This window comes from Protobothrops mucrosquamatus, unplaced genomic scaffold (genome assembly GCF_001527695.2).
Source record: "Protobothrops mucrosquamatus isolate PMUCROS unplaced genomic scaffold, P.Mucros_1.0 scaffold250, whole genome shotgun sequence".
NCBI lineage: Eukaryota > Metazoa > Chordata > Lepidosauria > Squamata > Viperidae > Protobothrops > Protobothrops mucrosquamatus.
The window spans coordinates 695254-709438 of NW_015386598.1; the positions used below are offsets into that span (position 1 = coordinate 695254).

Here is a 14185-nt window from a genome sequence, read left to right on the forward strand (position 1 = left end):
TAATAAACATGTTCATTGAAATGTATGCTGATTGAAACAAAAATAGGTAATTATGCAACAGAGAATTATTATAAAGCATTTCAAATCATAATTACTGAACTATTTACTTAACAGTACTAACAGGATCAATAAAAAGGTTTCTAATACATGTAGTATTTATTTTGCAAACTTATAAATTTGATTCAAGAACTGTGTGAAATTGATGTATAATCAGTTGGTACACACTGAAATTTAGTAAAATTCTCAATAGGTTAAATTTCTTTCAAAATTAACAGTTAAGACAATCCTATAAAATACCTTAATCCTGTGAACTTTACTGGAAAGCTTTGTTCTTTATAATTTACAATGTTCCCAAATGTTCAAATGAATATAATGTCTACAGTGAACATAAACTTCCAGATTCATGCTGATACAAACATAGGTTATATTTTTTCCATTTTAGCTTTTACAGTACCTATTGATACATTTCTTAAATGATAGATCCAGTCTATCTCTATGGTTTTAATATTTTTAAATGCATAATTGGTAGATAGGTCTAGGTGCTAGCTGAAGAAAATGATTGCCCAGTTTTACTCTGTTCAACTCATGATTATGAACAGTTGAACTAAAGCATCTATTTATCTCTGTTTTTATACCCCTGGTAAACAGAAATGACCAGACAGAATTGAATCTCCTGTTGATGGGGGGAGGAATACTAAAGAAGGTATGGTAAAAACTTTGAAAAAAGTATTTTCATGTATCATCTCGCATAATAATAATCAGTCTCCAACCTTTCTTTAATAAACAAGACTCTCGAATGATAAGTATGGATTTACTTTTAGTTGTTCTTTGATGAAAATGATTAACTAAATTTTCTTAATTTGCACCCTTATTTAAAATCTGCTTTAAGAACACTTCAATATGTCCCATAAACAACTCTTTTTACTGAACCCTGTCAAATTCTCTTCCTGAAAAAGTTAGCTTCACATACTTTTTATTCAAATTATCTTGGTTAAATATATTTTTATCTACTTTAATTTTAAGGAGTTTTTTTAACTAGCTCTGTTCTTTATGGGATTTTTAAACATTGTTATTATTACCATCAACTTTTTTGTTGTTCTGTCTTAACACAGTTATGTGTCTGGTTCTTTTTAAACTGCAACTATCCATTAGAAGAAAATACCCTCTGCTCTATATTACAAGTTTGTAGGGATATAGCTTGTTAGCTTAAAATAAATAATAAAATAAAATAAAATAAATAATATCCTCCATATTATTTATACTAATAGTTAACTGGCTTCCAAGATAAGGATTGTTTGCTCTTGAATATATAGTTAAAACTACATACTTATTTTCTATCCATAAAAACTGTCATTTTGGTTTGTTTGTTTGTTTTTTTAAAAAATAAGTATTTAGAAAACTGCAACATGATTTTATAGAGTTCTTGCTGACAGAACTTCCTTTGGTGTCTTATTTCTTAATAATTGCCCTGCATCAAGACTTGACAGAGAATTTTTCCTTTGTTTCCCCTCCTTTTAGTTTTAATGGGGGTTTGATTGGGGGGGTCTATGACAATTTGCCATGGCCAACTCCCCATGGCCAACTTGCCATGGCTCATCATGGGACAACTGGCCAACTCACCACGGGACAACTTGCTGCAGGACAAGAGTTAAACTAATATTAAAGAAATGATGGAATGAAATAATTAAAGAAAGGAGCAAGAGGAGGGACAAAATGAAATGTGAATGACAAAAATTAAAATATTTTTTAATTTATTTTAAATAATTAAATTGAATTGTTAAATTGTTCCAGGGCAAGTTAGCTGTGGTGAGCTGCAAATTGGCTGTGGCGAATTGGCTGTGGCAAATTGTCCCATTCCAGATTTTTAAGCTATTCATCTGTGTGTTTTATTACTAGTAGACCTAGTTCTTTTCACTAAGCTGCAAAATATAACTCCAAGATCTTTCATATTTGCAATGAAGGTTCATCTTCCTATTCTGTAGAAATGTTCTGTTGCTATTTTTTAGAAAACAATTGTTATTTTGTCATGTCAGTGTTAATTTTAACATGAAATGGCCTACTTTAGTCAATAGAGTGTAGACAGTAAATGATACATTTTTATTTATTGAACTCCTGGAAAAAAAACAGTCACATTCCTGTCACTGTTAACATTTTTTTCATCTTTTCTATGTTCCTTCTGCCCACGTATCACTGCACAATATCTGGTTTACAATGATCTAAATAGGGAAAACCACAATAAACTCTCTTGTAGGTGTTTTCATATTTAGTTTTAAAATGTGTTTTGTAGCAATTGGAGGTAGGGATGTGGAGGGTGCTTGAGTTCACCAGTGAAGCTCCATTCATGCGAATGGAGCTTCACACGCCAAGGCCCTCTGCTTGCACAAGCGGAGCTTCATGCACAAGCACAAGTGCCCACCACTCGAGCATCATCCTCTAGTGAGTGGACCTTCATGAGTGAGTGCAAGTGTTTGCCTCTCGTGCTAGGGGAGCTTCACGCATGAGCACAAGCACCCACTATTTGCGCCCAAAGCTACATTTGCAAGAATGGAGCGTACATGCGCCCACTGCGTGCTGCGCCTGCCACTCACACCACCACCACCTGCCAGGCTGGGTTGCCAAGCTGGAAAGGTTGCGGACTACTGACTTAAAAGAAATGCATTTGGGTGCTAAAATTATTGCATCTAAATTGAGTTACATCGAATATTTTGAATTACTTGGTACTGCAATGTGAAGACTCCAAAGATAATCTAGTGTAATTATATAATGCTATTTTGAAGACACATTAATCACTTAATAATACATTTTCTAAGTTAGTTAATTAAATTGAGTCTAGGAAGAAATATTTTGAGTAAATATTTACATTCTTTTGACATACATATCAATGATTTGACAAATTAACTTGAGGCAAGGGAATTAGATATAGTATGCATCTACAGTATGTCCTAAGACTAAGATACCTTTCCTTCACCAATTATATGCAGCCCAAAGAATTCATATATATATGAAACTATATATATATAGTTTCTGGTGGGCTGGTTACAAATGTTGAAAGAACTAATTTATATATTTAATTCTCAAAGTTTTTTGTTTTAACTGACTTAAAATTAATGAATATATAAATGGCAGATTTTCTTCAATAAGTGTAGTTTTCTCCATTCACAAATATATATGCCCTTCTGGGTTTTATTTCCTTTCTTTTCCTCACCCCTCACCCCATTTTTTCTATTATACACACAAACACACACACACAAACAAACACACAGAGCCATATGATTTACCCTTGTTACATCACTGTGGCATGAGCGGCACTGGTTCCCAGTCTTTCCAGAAGCAATTCTAGCTGCTGGTTATTATTAAAGCCCTAGATCACTGGAACCATCTTTTCCTAAGTGTATCTGCCTGTTTCACCAGGTCAGAAAGGAGGGCAGTGAAGTCTCCATGTCCCTTCCTTCTTCTTCCCATTTAGAAGGATCTAGAAGCACCTTTTCCATAGTAGTAAAAGGGATTGTTCATTGGATGCTTTGAAACAGGATGGCTGAGGGGCTAGATTTGAGTTTTATTGTTTCTATTGAAACAATAAAACCCAAATCTAGTTTGGATTGTATTTGGTTTGTTTGTGTTTTTATTGTTGTAAACTATCCAGAGTTTTGCTTTAAGAGAAATGGCCTTATAAATCTTTAAAATAAATAAACAATAAATATACAGACACTGTGTTCTGCACAAACAGGTATACATCTCCTTCATGAAAAAGCTTTGCTCCACATAATTACACTCTAGCTAATGTATTTCACAAACCTCATGCCTTTGAATATCATAACAAAGTATATTTGATATATGTATCAATTTTATGACATAATATTTCTATTATTCCAGAGAACATGTTATATTATTGTGAAGTAAACACATTACTTCTATAACATTCAAAGTGAAGAGGGAAAAACTTACAAAAAACTATGCTCAAGATTAAGGTAACAATGAAAAATAGAACAGAATAATCAATATATAGTTTAAAAAACTAATTTTTAATATTGCAAGAAAATATAAACACACACCAATACATGCCCATACCAACACACATATACACAAAAAGAGAGCTCTTATGACTAATTCTTTTAACTTTGGAAGGCACCATCTGTGGGCCACAGGAAAGGATCCTGGGCAATTTAGAGATGAGGTAGAAATCACTGTCCCGTCTCACCTCACACTCATACCAGAGGAAGATTTAAACCATAATTATAATATTCATATGTCTATTTCTCTGCCTGATCCTACAAAATTCTTCCTTTTGTTACTGTTTATAAAAACAATATATTTAGCCTTATGAAAGTTGTATGCTGTATAACTTAATTGACTTTACTAGTAAAATAATGAAAATAATCTTTTAAACATTTTAAGATACGCTTCAGATGATATAAAATATTTAACCATAGCTAATTATTAAAATGTATTACAATGATTTTAAAAACAGTTAAAAAATTCTGTCCTACAACTTAAAATAAGACACTTAACACAATGCTTTAAAAGGTAAACCCCCAAAATTTAAGACATATAAGTGTCAAAACAAAGTGTATGTGTGTTTACAGGCATTTGCACATATGCAATGAATCTGGCATGTATGTCCTGATGGAAAGATTGCTCATTAGTGGCTCAGCTGAAGTATATAAAAATTAATTTGCTTTTGAAACATTGTAATCCCTATTATTTCACACATGTGAGAGTGAACAGGCAAATTCATTGAAACAAGAAGCACTTGCTTTATCAACTAAGCAAACATTATTTTTTTCAGAAGCTCAATGCATTATGATAAAATCAGTGACACGAAACCTTCTTCTACAGATATTTACATCTTTACCCAGCTGATGGAAAATTTCTATGAATTGATTACATATAAGGAATCTTGAAAGATTCTCCACCCAACACTTCCATGACCATTTCTTAAAAATTTTACAAGATCGAATACAAAAGGCTTTGTGTCTTGCTTATTAACTGTTAAAACATTCACAGATAATATATAGTCAATATACATATTACATTCAATACCAGTTGTATTGAACAAAAAGTATCAAATTTATTTTTAATATATCAATCACGTTCACAAATAAGTCTTAATTGTCAACTTTTTCAGCTTGGACTTTGCAGTAAATCTCATATTTCCTGGTACTTGACCACTTAACTTGATTCCTCAGGGTGACTTCATAGAAGATACGGCTCTGCAAAATTAAAATCTATATTGCAGAGAAGAATGAAGCCATACACAACAGTTGATTGCCAGTAAAAAGAAGTAATGACTTTTTATACCCTTGGGGTTTTAAAATCATGGTTTCCTCCTCACCCATTGATGGATACTTGTTATAGTTCTTGGTAGCCTTGAAATGGTTGTTGTACTTCTACACGATGGTCATCTCTGCCCTGAGAATTATTTAAAGGCTTAATCCTTACATTGATATCGCAATGTTGGTAGGAATTATAGCAGAAGAATAATATACTATACAATTGAAACCAAATTGCATTTGATCTTTTTATATGGCTTGAGCAATTTGTTCACTTTTGTATCCTTTCCTTCTTGCCATTCCATTTATTATTTGGTCCAAGTGTAACATCAACCATAAAATTAATTTCATTTGCCTTTATTTCTGAAACTGTTATTCTTCCCTTATATTAAGAAGTTTTATCCATATTCCTTGCTATTATATTATGTTTTCTTGGTAACTTATTTCTCTACCACCAGCAGAACTTCCAAGTTGATAGCAATTCGATACATAAACTTCAAGTAAAACAAAACTCTATTTGAAGCTTGGGTACACAACTCCTTTGTTTGTACTTCCTATGTCAGAAATGCCAAAACATTTAAAAACCATCAAATATCAATAATAATTATATGAAAATTTGAATAATTATCCTTTCATTCTAATTATTTTTAACATCATGCCGTTTATGTAAATGTCACTTATAAAACATTTTCCATTTCTAGGCTAATAAAAGGTTAATGTTACAACTTACTATTTGATTCCAAAATAATATATTTCAGTAAGAAATAGACAAAATGACCACTACTCAAAATACATTTGAAAAAAGACATATGAGCTAATTTAAAAAAAAACTGAAAAACCATTTTGATATTTTCTTTTTTGTACTTAAAGAATTGGTTTTATTGTACTATATACAGTACAACCAAACCGTTAATAAGTATTTCTTTATAGGAACGGTCTTAAAATCTAAACAAATAAAAAGGAGAAAATCTGTAACAGTAACGGGGGTGGAGGGCATGGTATCTTTACAATTAAAAAGAGAATTTGGTCATCTCATAAGAAGCGTTTCTAAAAAGAGACTGGAGTAGAAAAGTTGTACAAATATCCAATGAAATTAAAAGTACAAACATTTTAATCAGATTATGACATGGGACATGGAATAAATTACAGATGGTGGAATAGAAAATGACTTTAATATGCTACCACGACACGGAGACAAATACAAGATTTAGAACAAGGGACTGCAGAATAGCACAATAGAAGGCAGATTGAAGGTGAGATTGAGTACAAAGGATATTGTGAAATTTAGAAAACAATGATTTCAGGACTTAAAATATTTTAGGTGAAACCAAATACATATCCAAAAAATTAAAAGTGTTATTCTTTGTTTCATAACAAATTTACAGAGTATAGCTATGAGGAAATTAAAACAACAATATTTGGGGAAGACAGTATAATAATATTAATATATTTGTATTAGCAGACTTGTAATGGCATTATTTATATCAAAGGCATTTTCATAAATTAATGAGGATTTCTTCAAGTATTAGAATACCTCACAAGTATTATATAATATACGATAAAATTATTAATATATTATCAGTCAGAGGCACAATAAAGTTTACAGTATTCTGTAATTTAAACTTGAAAACCAATTCTAGAAAACTGCAGAATACAATCCACTACAGTACTTTAAAGATAGTTTTAATCAATACTATTTTCTTAAGGATTTTATAAAATAACTGTTAACGTGCAATACTGACCATGGTATATCTGACTGCTTCATACAGATTTGCAGTAAAGGGTCTAGATATGCCAAATAAACATTTTATTCAGAAAATGTATTTCTTCCATTCTGGATGAAGTTTTGATTAACTCTGTACACCTTACCAGCCCTTCACTTGGCTTGATGTTTGCTAGCTGAATCACTTCCAGATGAGCAGATTGAGACACAAGGGGATCAGATGAAAGTGAAATTATATGATCACAGACGCTAGATAAAGTCTTACACTAGAAAACAAACAAACAAACAAAAATACATTAACCAAGGAACTTTAAGCCTAACACAGCAAACCTTGGGCATTATAGTTAAAGATATAATTTTACTCCCTTATAAGATTTCAATTATGATAAAATAATCAGTCAGATAAAAAATTCAAAAAGAAAAAAAAGTTTAGAGATTGGGGATTTCTCTCTCTCTCTCTTCCCCATTTCTGAAAGCATTAGCAAATATATGGCTGATGAATACACGTATATACAAACTTATTTTACAACCATAATAACAAATACAATCCAAGATTTGTCCCATATATGTTATATATTTTTTAATAATCCATTGCTAAATAGGTAATGCTAATTATCTAATAGCTGACCTAATCATGTAAAAGGAGAAAAAATTGTAAAAGCACACATCCCCAGTAAGAGCAAATAGGGAAATAAAACTAGTTTGCTTCAAACATATACAATACAGTTTGTTTGTTTCTAAAATTTATTGGCTGCCCATTTTACCATAAGATAATTTTAGGCGGCTTACAGTTACATCTAAGTTAAAACATAAAATCAAACATGAAAACCAAAGACACATGGGGAGGGTGGTGGCGGAGTGGGGGGTGGTATCTGTTATTAATCAATGACCTCCATTCTGCTGCTCCCCCACTGGGGCCCCAAGTCAACTGGCAGAATCACATCTTTAGGCCCTTACAAAAAGATAGGAGGGTTGGGGACAACCTCACATTGGGGGGCAAGATGTTCCAGAGGGCAGGAGCAACAGCAGAGATGGGCCTTCTTCTGGACCCTGCCAGCTGGAATAATGCCTCCTCTGCCAGCACGAGCGTCAACTCTACAACAAAACTGGCTGCAGCCATCTTGCTTGTTCTAGGTTGCCACATGAATGGGAGAGGGTGAGGAGGATTTTTGCTAATCTAAATAATTCTGTGTCCTGTGGGAACCAAGGTCATTCTGTTGGTTATGCTAGGTTGGGCAGGGTGTTAGAAAGTCCTCCAAACTGTTCTATTGGGAAACGTAGCTGATTGTATAGCACTGGGGCAGAAAGTTTGACTTTGTAATAGTGTAACCATGTGGAGGGAATTTTAGACTTGGTTTCACTTTTGACCATACTGATATTTTGTATCCAATAAACATGTTCTTTGAGGAAGCCTCTAGCCTCGGAGTTCTGATTTATTTGGCTCTACCTATCGGAACCATGACATTAAACCAAGTCTCCTAAAACCCTTCATTTTCCTGGGGTGCTGAGCCCCAGCCGCCTACCCACTGCTTTGGGAGGACAACAAAGATTTTGGGATGGAGAAGAGAGATGAATCCGCCACTGGTCACAGCAGGGCTTCAGCTCTCAGGGTGCAGGAAGCTGCTCCAGCTACCGAAGAAGTGCTACGGGCGGGGGCTTGGCCAAAGGCCCGGATAATTCAACCTGGAATGTTTTCAACCTGGAAAGGTGGTACTGCAGGAGGGAACTAAACTCCCAGCGGACTTTTCTCAGGCAGAGGCGACTCCTCAGCGTAGAAGCACCTCTAAGACTGCTGAAGAGGAGCTCTTACTGAACACGTCCCACGGTTCTTCATCCGCATCACCTAAGAAGGGGAAGGGGTCGACTGGATGGAATGACTCCGTGGAGTGGAAGTATCAGACAGCAGTCCAAGCCCATCAGTTGAACAGCTAAAGGAGAAATTCGACCGACTGAAAGTCAAAGAGTTGGCCCCTGCCACATAGTGCGTGTGTTCAATGGGGTGAAAAGCAGAACCCTACCCGTCACTTCCACCACCTTGCCGGAGCCCCAGTCCCATTGCTGAAGCCTGCACTTTGTCTCCCGCTCCCCATTCGGCAGTGATGTCAAGTCCTGAGTCTCAGCTAAACCCTCAGCAACAGCATCGGGCCACGAGCCCAAGGGTCCAGCAGAGAGGATTCCGGAGCATGGTACAGCCACGGCTCCAGGATCGAGAAGCTGCCCAGCAACCAGTATACTTGGCCCCACAGCCTCTGGAGCCACCCACCAACAAGCCCACTTTCGATGGGGATCCCGAGAAGCTACCTTTCTTCTTGAATCAAGTCTGGGTCTACTTTGACCAATACGCTTATACATACCTCGATGCCATGATGGTGAATGCAGTGGTGGCTAACATAGGAGAAGCGGCTGAGTGGGTGACCAACCTTCACGATGAGGAGGCCCTTGAATTGTTGGATGCAAATTTATTCATGGAGCTATTGACAGCATGATTTGAAGATGAATCCCAAGCACTGCAGGCGGAAAAAGAGATCCACCGTTTGAAGCAGAAGGGCCGCCCGGCAAAATAATATGTTCAGGAGTTCCAGAGGGTCACTGGTCGGTTAGGACAGTGGCTGGCACGATCGTTGTTCCACTACTTCAAGGAAAGGGTGGACCGCAACCTATGCTAAGAGTGCATCTACTGAGGGATTCCTAACCAATTATGAGATTGGTATAGTATGGCAGTGACCCTGGACATCGAATTAGATCAAAGAAGCCAGCTACTGCCAAACTGAAACAGAAGCAAGGTCCAGAAACGTGCCTATTTGGTCGATGACCCCAGACTACCTCAGCATCCAGTACTTCCCGAGCACCCGCCAGGGCTCCCATCAAGTGTTTCAGATGTGGACAGCAAGTTCACCGTACTGCTGAATGCCTGGCTCCTGCTCCCCAAGTCAAGAGCACATTGCTTCGACTGCTAAGTCCAGGAAAGCCCCACGGGCAGGACGAGAGAAATTGAATTGGGCTCGTCAAGAGCAGATCGTCCAGATCTCCTTTTCTTCCCAGGCAGAAGCAACAGCTCTGCCAGAAGACCTGCCGATGTCGGCACCTTACAATAGTGATGAGGAAGGCGAAGACAATCCGATGATAAGTTGAGCCATCTCACTCTTTGCTATTCCCGCTAAGATTATAGTGCCAAAAAGAGGGGCCCAAACAGACTTAAACGTTCTCATAGATTCGGGTTGCACCAGGTGCCTAATCAACCTCTTCATAGTTCTTAAGCTAGGGATTTGCACCAAACTGTTGCCCCTAGCCATAAAATTTGAACAGGGGGATGGGTGTTTTATCAGAGGTTCCCCTGCAACACACCTGACAGAGCCAATGTGCTTAGAAATAGGACAGCACTGAGAAATCATCCCTTTTGTAGTGATCCCAAAAGTGACAGAGATGGTGATTTTAGATCTGACTTGGCTTGATAAATGGCATCCCACCAATTGGTGAGAGAACGTTGTGAGAACTTTGAGGTTAGCAACAGGACCCTTCCACCTACTGAGACCAGTGAGATAAAGGGAGCTGCTGTAGTTGAGACCCAGAGGGGAACCTCTCAAGACTTTAAAAGCTGCCGTAGAGCGAGTGCCAGGGATCCAACTTATTCCCAGTGAAATCATGATTGGGCGGGAGCCTTTAGTGAAAAAGAATGTGACACGCTTCCACCTCACTGAGCCACTGACTGCGCAATTGAGATCCTACCAGGTGCCAAACTCCCAAAGCCCAAGATGTACTCTATAACACCTAGGGAGATGAATAAACTGAGAAAATACATAGACAAGAACCTGGCCAGAGGGTTTATCCAGCCCGCTAAGTCACGCGTAGTTACCCCATGTTATTCAAAGAAAAGAAAGATGGGTCTTTGAGATTGTACATGGACTTTAAAGGGTTAAATGCTGTCAGTGTTGAAAATATGTACCCCCTTCCTGAGATGAAAGAAATGCTAGCTCACCTAGCAAAAGGGAAAATCTTCTCAAAACTAGACTTAAGGTAAGCTTATTACTGGGTGCGAATTAAGGAGGGGGATGTATGGAAGACAGCCTTCAATTGCCCCCTGTGAAGTTTCCAGTTCAAGGTGAGGCCTTTGGGCCTTCAAGGGGCTCCTGCTGTGTTTATGCAGTTGATTAATCAGGTGCTTCATGACCACCTGTACAAGGGAGTTTTGGTTTACCTTGACAATATCCTCATCTACACTGAGACCATGGAGGAGCATGTTAAGTTAGTTCACAAAGTACTCAAAAAGCTGCTAACCTACTAAACTCTATGCTAAGCTTTCTAAATGTGAATTCCATCAGATGCACCTTGACTACCTAGGATACCGACTCTCTGGCGAGGGACTGGAAATGGACCCTGCCAAGGTTAAGGCAGTGCTAGAATAGCAGCCTCCATGGACCTGTAAGCAGTTTAAAAGTTTTTTAGGGTTTGCAAACTTTTACCAGCAGTTCATCCCCTCTTTCGCGAAGATAGCTATGCCAATTACTGAGCTACTGAAAACCGGAAAAGGGGGGGAAGCCCCGACCTTGTCAATCTTTACAATGGACTATGGAATGCCAGGCAGCATTTGAGCAATTAAAAAGGCTGTTTGCCGCAGAACCAATTCTTAAATACCCTGATCCTGAGGAACAGTTCATCATCCAAGCTGATGCAAATGATGTTGCAGCGCTGTCCTCCTACTAAGAAACTATAGAGGGGGATCTACAACATTGCGCTTATACGTCAAGAAAGCTCACAGACACGGAGAGGAAGTGGGCTGTTTGGGAGAAGGAGGTTTTTGTGTTGAGATGGGCATTACTAACTTGCCACCATTTCCTGGAGGGGAGTAAGGTGCCTTTCGAAGTATGATTGATCATAAGAACTTAGAGGCACTAAAAACCCTTCAAAAGTTATCCCCCAAGCAAGTTCGCTGGGCACAGTATTTCAATCATTTTAATTTTACTCTAAAATACCTCCCTGAGGGGAAAAACCTTATCTAGAATGCCCCAATATAAAAGTCGTAAGGAAGAAGTTGTTAATTCCATCATTCCCCTATCACAATCAGCCTCTCAGGTAACCACAAGAGGTCAAACCCAGAGGCAGAAGCTCAAGGAGGATCTAAAAACAGACCCCTAGTTCAGGGACAATAGATCACTATTAACCTATCAAGATGGGCTAGCCTGGAAGAGACTACCTTCTGATTTCCCTCAGAATTCAACCCTTCAACGTAGTCATAATTCAAAACAAGCCAATTATTCTGGTTTCCTAAAAATTTTGCATTTGGTATGGTGGCAATTTTGGTGGCCAGGAATGAAAAAAGACATTGAAAATTATGTAAAAAGCTGTGCTACCTGTGCAGCTATGAAAAAAAATGCCCTAGTAAACTTCCTGGTTTGTTGTAGCAGGTAGTAGATTCTTTCCGACCCTGGGAGGAGATAGCCATGGATCTTATTGTGGAATTGCTTGATAGCGGAGGAAATAGAGTAATTTGGACTGTCATTCTTTTTTCAAAGCAAGCTCATTTCATCGCTTGTTCGGGGCTTCTGTCTGCCCAAAAATTAGCCAGGCTATTTTTGAAGCACATCTATTGACTCCATGGAGTCCCAAAAAGAATTATATCGGACAGGCGGTTCAATTTACCGCAAAATTCTGGAGGGAGTTTGTAAAGCTGACTGGGTCCACCCAGGGACTTTCATCTGCTTTTCATCCAAGTACAAATGGATCGACAGAACATGTGAATGCAATGGTAGAATACCTCAGATTTTATGTTAATTACCAGCAGACTAATTGGGCGGACCTCCTACCTTTTGCTGAAGTGGCATACAATAATACAGTACAAAGTAGCACTGGATTTACTCCCTTTAAAATAGCTAGTAGTCGAGATTTTGTTCCAATGCCTGAATACCCCAAGGAGCCTCCCACTTCGCAGACCCTCGATCAGAATATTTGCAGAATATTTGGACAAATGTAAAAAAACCCTTTAGCCCAAGCCACTAAGACTTATAAAGAGCATGCTGATAAGAAGTAATCTCCCCAGAGGCCATTTCATGTGGGGGAGAAAGTTTATCTCTCTACAAAATACCCAAGATTAAAATTGCCTATCAAAAAATTGGGACCTAAGTTTCTCGGTCCTTTCCCTATAGTCAGAATCATAAACCCTGTCACAGTTGAATTAAAGCTCCCACGGCTTTTAGGGAAAGTTTACCCCATTTTCCATTGTACTTTGTTAAAGCCAATTACAGAGTCATCCTTGAGACCCATTCCCAAGAAGGCACCTGGTCCCATTCTCGTAGAAGGAGGAACCCACTATGAGATAAAACATATTCTTGACTCTAGATTGTATAAGGGAAAATTACAATATTTAGTGAAGTGCAAAGGTTACCTCTTGTCAGAAGCTATCTGGGTGAAAAGTACCAATGTGAAGGCAGAAAGGTTAATAAGAAGGTTTTATGACAGGCACCCTCAGAAACCCAGGGGGGATTCCTAACTTGTATTTTTGTTTCTTCTGCAGGAATTTCTTTCTCCTTAGGACAGTGGTGGCAAACCTATGGCACGGGTGCCAGAGACAGCACTTAAAGCCCTCTCTGTGGGCACATGCGCCGTCGCCCCAGTCCTAGGCCTTCAGCTGGGTTTTATAAAACATTTTTGCTTTAGGCCTCTGCCGCCGTGTGCAAAAAAAAAAAGGTTCAATCAATCAGTCAATTTCAACTTCTTGCGGGGAAAAAAAAAAGATCTTGCAAAGTTGAAATTGATTGATTGAACTTTTTACCACTGCAGCCACGCACAGCCAATGGGCCACGCCCAGCCAATGGGCCACACCCACTCGGCACCCAACGATGCATAAGTGGGTTTTGGGTTGCAGTTTGGGCACTCGGTCTCTAAAAGGTTCGCCATCACTGCCTTAGGAGGTCCGACTGTCAACTCTACAACAAACCTGGCTGAAGCCATCTTGTTCGTTCTAGGTTGCCACATGAAGGGGATGCAGAGGATTTTTTTGCTAAACAATTCTATGTCCCGTGTGAACCAAGGTCTTTCTGTCGGTTATGCTAGGGGGTTGGGCGGGGTGTTAGAAAGCCAAACTATTCTATTGGGAAACATAGCTCATTGCATAGCACTGGGGTGTGAAGTTTGACTTTGTAATAGTGTAACTATGTGGAGGGGATTTTAGACTTGGTTTCACTTTTGACCATAGTGA

At 38.1% G+C, this 14185-nt stretch overlaps 1 protein-coding gene across 4 annotated transcripts in view; it reads right to left on the bottom strand.

Moving 5' to 3' along the window:
• CNKSR2 (connector enhancer of kinase suppressor of Ras 2) overlaps positions 1-14185 on the bottom strand; it is a 202547-nt gene that overhangs the window by 138605 nt on the left and 49757 nt on the right. For all 4 annotated transcript variants that reach the window (XM_029283853.1, XM_029283852.1, XM_015814426.1 and 1 more), the window contains exon 6: positions 7140-7259. In XM_029283853.1, coding sequence (XP_029139686.1) covers positions 7140-7259 — 120 coding nt within the window. The remainder of the gene's footprint in view (positions 1-7139; positions 7260-14185) is intronic.